Raw genomic sequence first — 5,725 nt, forward strand, 5'->3', positions numbered from 1 at the left:
CACACCCAGTGTCAGTTGTCATCCCAGTCACACCTGGTGTCAGGAATTGTCCCGGTCACACCCGGTGTCAGGAATTGTCCCGGTCACACCCGGTGTCTGGAGTTGTCCCAGTCACACCTGGTGCCAAGAGTTGTCACAGTCACACCTGATACTAGGAATTGTCACAGTCACACCTGGTATACTGTGTGCTACATCTTCATTTTAAAAAGTAAAAGAATAAAGAAAAAATAAACACCTATAACCCACCAGTGATAAGCCATTATTATTATTTTGAAATATTTTCAAGTTTTTTGTGTATACGTAAATACTCATTTTTCTTATGTGAATATGTATGTGTACAAATACCTGTTTGTAAGAAAAAACCAGAAGTAAATACGTATTTTAAGTGTAATTAGAACATGACTATATATAAGCTTTCCCCTAGTTCCTGATGAGCATTTTTGTAAAGCGTTCAAATCTGTACCAAGCTGCTTGAATGGCCGCATGCCATTACATGGATTCACCATGACTGACATAGCATGTTGCTGCACATTTAGATCATTTTCAAGTTTCTGTTACTGAAAAATACTCCAGTGAACACCTGTGTCTTTAAGTTCTTGACTGTACGTCTATAAGACGACTTTCATAGTTTTTTACACACAGTACGAGAGAGAGCTGTTTGTACTTTTCTGTGCTATAACATATGACTGGCTTTTCTTCTTAAGGTCACTCTGGAGTACAGACCTGTGATTGACAGAACTTTAAACGAAGCTGACTGTGCCACAGTACCCCCTGCTATTCGCTCCTACTGATGAGGCCTGATGTTCACGGAATCTGCCCTTGTAATTATGTATGCTACCCCATGGCGCATGTGTATATCCTTGTCTTTTTAAGGTTATGTACTCTGGTAAGTAAGGACTAACACTCGAGAAGATTGTCTACCCACTGGCAGCAGCTTGCCAGGAAGAATTAAGCTTACCTTTGTCTCTTGCTTCATTCTTGTGAAATGATAAAAGTGGGTGCAGTTCTTCAATAAAACATAAATGAACGTGCTTTCTCTTATTTCCACGGCCACTTAAAATCTTGACCTTAGGCATTTTTGTTGACTTGAACTACCTCTTTACTCTGTCGCATAAAATTTTGTAATTTATTTTTAAATAAAAATGAATTTTGGTGGTACCTGACACCAAATGAAGAAACCTGGCATCTCCTCCATGTTCTCAGTAAGCAAATAGGAGAAAGTGAGTATTGAGATAACCAAATATTAAATGAAACTGATGTAGAAGTAAATGGATTTCTCTCATTTTTATGCTCTTCTTTTTGTAGGTTCGATTTGCTTTAAACAATGTTTTTTCCAAAATTTTTCTTACAAAATAATATACGTGTATTCTTTAAAGCATCTTTTAGTAAGAAAAGCTTTTCATAAGGCAGTGTTGCATAAATTTTAGATTTGAATAACAGCTGTTACTGGGCATTGGGCATCATAAGAAAGCACATTTTCTGTGCCCTCAAGAGTCATATTTCTCCAGACAGACAGGACATTTTCTTCCCATGTTTAATACCCGGCAATAATGGTGTTCTTCAAATGTAAAAATTCCTCATTTGTTCTTTGTTCCAAGCCCTGGGCTAGACTCTGGAGAGTGTTGAGGTACAATGGAAATTATTAAAATGATTGTGGGTGGTGGGCACTTCACAGCTAGGTAGAAAAGGTTGGATTTGATACAGTACAGAGCTTGTGTCTGTTTATTTTCTTGACCACAAGTGACATAATAAAAGCAGAGGGTTGATGGAAATGAACCTAGCCTCTAGAAATAACAGGAGTTTTGAGTCAGTTGCATACTGCGTTTAGCATTAAATTGTGAGGGTAGTGGAGGACAGCCTGATGTCTCCTTGGGCAGTAGGCAGCCAGAGGAACCTACGCATGCGGGGAAATGGAATGTGGCATGTCCATACAATGGAGTACTACTCAGCAGTGCAAACGAATGAAGTCTTCATACACACAACAGCACAGTAAGAGAAACCAAACCAAAAGGAATGCATACTGTATGATCTCATCTACTCTAAAGGCCATCTCTCTACAGAAACTTTGAGAAATCAAGCAGAAAACCGCAATAGCACAGTAACTGGAACATTGGCGCCGAAGCTCTCGGATGAAGGCCCCACAGCCACACAGGAGTCTGAGAAATGCTTTTTAACTCCATACATCTCAGGCATTTTCCTCTAGTATGGAGCAGCCACGGTATGGCCCTCTGTTTAACTGTCCCCGTAGTCAGGAACTGGCTTTTCCCAGGGTCTTGCTGCAGACATTGCCGTTGTGAGCTTTCTCGCACATAGACCTGTGGGCACTTGTTCATGATGTTCTCTAGGAAGAATTTCCACCACTTGAATTTCTCATCCGTGGGAGTGTGTTGTACGTAAAGTTCAAGAAGATGCCATCAACCCTTCCTGCTGAAAAGCTCTCAGTGGTTTTCACTCCAGTAAAAGATTTATTTTTCTTGGATCCAAAATCAACGCCTGTGGAAGCATCAGTCAAGAAATCAAACAATGGAAGCGGGGCCAAGATGGTGGAGTAGTCAGACGCTTCTGGTGGACCCTCTTACAACAAAGACCTGAAAAAACAAGTGAATGGATTATAGTAATCTGGGAGCCCTGAACATCAAAGGCAGAGTTAAGGAACCGGACTGAGTGACAGGGGGAGGGAGAGAGAGTTCGGAAGCAGCAAGGAGTTGCCAGACCTGACCCGGTGAGACGCTGAGCCCTTCAAGCCTTATCAGCTCGGGGGTGAGTGGTGAGGCAGGCAAGCAGCAGTGCTCGGGAGGCACGTTTTCCACACTAGGAGAGACCCGGCACCACAGAGTCTAGACAGCCACCCAGAACTAGCGAGAAGCAGCCCTGGATCGGCAAAAGATAGGTACTTGCGTATGGCCTACTGCGCGGACCAAAACCCTTCTTAGGGAAGAAGCTCTGTCCCATTTACCTCCCCACTCCCTGCTCTGCACTGAGTCCCAGAACAGCTTCAGCAATTGCCAAGTCCCCTGGGCCGGAAGTAGGATCCATCGTATGCCCGGAGCCATTCTCCTTGCCTTGGAGAGTGAACAAATTAACAAATGGGAAAAAATAAACTGCCGGCTCCCCTAAGCGAGGAACCCAGGGTAGGCACAGCTTCTTTGCCTAGGCACTGGCATAAGGGATCCACGGACTTGGAGTGCCGTTCCTCCTGCATAGACTTGTGTGGGCCCATTTCAACAGCGTAGGCCCTCATTACCACAGTACAACAGGGTGTATACTTGAAGTCTAACTTCAACTGTATCGCTGTGAAACGGCAGGTTCTTGACATTTGACACTGCTCTGCCCATTAAGCAGGGTCTTCACCTACCCACATCAGGGGCCTGAAGACTGGTGGCTCCACCCATGCCACCCAGCAACCTGTGATAGGGGTCCATGAATAAGAGGTGCCCCCCAGTCCTTACAGCCAACAGCACTGGGTGCTCATAGTCTGGCCACAAAACCCAGCCACCTATGCGCTCTAGGGAACAGGAACGCGTCTTCCTCCTGGACACTTAGGGGCGGCTGTCTGCCGCCTGCCTTGCTTAGTGTGTCCCCCTGCTGCAGCCAGTGCCTGTGCCCACACCAGTCACCCGTGCCCATCTAGGACTGTAGGTGAGAGCCTACACCACATACTTGGTGGCTGTCTACCTGAGCACATGAGCTGAATCCATACAGGAGGAGTGGGCGGACTCCTGAGCTCACATACCTATAACAGATCTAACCACCTGGTGGCAGGACATTAGAGCTTCAAAGGTGCCAAAAATCAAACTAGCTCATACTAGCAGCCTATTTGGGCATAACAAAACAAGAAGCTAGGACACAGTAAGCAAACATAATAACTTGTTGATGGCGACAACAGTCAATATCAAATCACATAAAGAGGCAATCCATGATGGCTTCAGCAATCTCCCAAAATAAAGACTAGAAGTTTTCCAGAGAAGGAAAATTTCTTGGAATTACCAGAGGCAGAATACAAAAGATTAATATACAGAACTCTTCAAGAAATTAGGAAGGAAATTACGCAAAACGCAGAACACACAAGAGAAGAAATTAAAAAGAGCAGAGCATAATGACAGATTTAACAGGCTGCAAGAACCCATAGAGAGACAGCAATCAGAAACCAAGAAGATTAACAATAAAATTTCATAATTAGACAACTCAATAGAAAGTCATAGGAGCAGAATTGAGGCAATGAAGTCAGAATTAGTAAGAGTAAAGATAAAGCACTTGACATCAACTTTTTTGAGAAAAAAATCAGATAAAGGGATTTTAAAAAAAACCCTAAGAATTATGTGGGACTCTAACAAGAGGAATAATCTACGAGTGATTAGAGTACCAGAATGGGGGAATAACAGAAAATACAGAGAGAACTGTTGAAGATTTGTTGGCAGAAAACTTCCCTGATATTGTGAAAGATGACAAGATATCTATCCAAGATGCTCCTCAAACCCCATATAAGGTAGATCCCAAAAGGAAGTAACCAAGACATATTATAATCAAGCTTGCCAAAACCAAAGAGAGAGAATTTTAAGAGTGGCTAGGGATAAACAAAAAGTCATGTACAAAGGAGAGTCGATAAGAATAAGCTTGGTCTATTCAGCAGAAACCATGAGGCAAGAAGGCAATGGGATGACATATATAAGGCCTTGAAGGAAAAAAGCTGCCGGCCAAGAATTATATATCCAGCAAAACTGTCTCTCAAATATAATGGCGAAATTAGGGCATTTCTGGATGAACAGAAGTTAGGGAATTTGCAAAAACCAGACCAAAATTACAAGAAATACTAAAGGGAGCCCTCCAGTTAGAAAATCAGTAATATAACAACCCAAGACTAGAACACAGGACAGAGCAACCAGATATCAACCAAGATAGGGAAGTCACAAAAGTAAATCAAAGCTAAAACACTGAAAATAAGGAAACAGATGTCAATATGTAAAAGATGACAACATTAAAAAAGAGGGACTTAAAAAATGTAGCCATAGGTTTGTCATATGGAGAGGAAGTCACCGCGATACAAAATAAAAGACTGGTATAAACTTGGAAAAATAGAGGTAAGTATTAAGGTAACTGCAAAAGAAACTAACAATCCTTCAAGTCAAAATAAAGACTCAGCAAAGACAAAACCAACAACAATGAAAAGAAAATACATAGAGAAAAATGACTCAGCACAGAAAATTAAGGAAGAAACTGAACAACACACAAGAAAAGACATTCAAAATGACAGCACTAAACTTATACCTATCAAAAATTATGCTGAATGTAAATAGATTAAATGCACTAATAGAGAGTGGCAGACTGGATAAAAAAACATGATCCGTCTATATGCTGCCTACAATAGACACACCTTAGACTTAAAGACAAACTAAAACTCAAAGGATGGAAAAAAATATATACCAAGCAAACAACACTCAAAAAAGAGCAGGAGTAGCAATATTAATCTCTAACAAAGTAGACTTTAAAGTAAAATACACCACAAAGGATAAGAAAGGACACTATATAATCATTAAATGGTCAATACACCAGGAGGACATAACTATAATAAATATTCATGCACCCAACAACAGGGCTTCAAAATACATAAACTCTTTAACAGCACTGAAAAGAGAGAGAGCTCCACAATAGTAGTAGGAGACTTCAACACACCACTTTCAGTGAAGGACAGAACATCCAGAAAGAAGCTCAGCAAAGACACGGAAGA

The 5,725-nt window shown here is 41.6% G+C and overlaps 1 protein-coding gene across 2 annotated transcripts in view; it reads left to right on the top strand.

Annotated features, from left to right (window-relative positions):
- The window catches only part of SDHA (succinate dehydrogenase complex flavoprotein subunit A), a 24,093-nt gene extending 23,066 nt beyond the window's left edge, over positions 1–1,027 (top strand). For both annotated transcript variants that reach the window (XM_023734811.1, XM_004380262.2), the window contains exon 15: positions 705–1,027. In XM_023734811.1, the coding sequence (XP_023590579.1) occupies positions 705–791 (87 nt within the window). In that variant the 3' untranslated portion in view covers positions 792–1,027. The remainder of the gene's footprint in view (positions 1–704) is intronic.
- Positions 1,028–5,725: the final 4,698 nt, after the last annotated feature.

This window comes from Trichechus manatus, unplaced genomic scaffold, assembly GCF_000243295.1.
Source record: "Trichechus manatus latirostris isolate Lorelei unplaced genomic scaffold, TriManLat1.0 scaffold00072, whole genome shotgun sequence".
Lineage (NCBI taxonomy): Eukaryota > Metazoa > Chordata > Mammalia > Sirenia > Trichechidae > Trichechus > Trichechus manatus.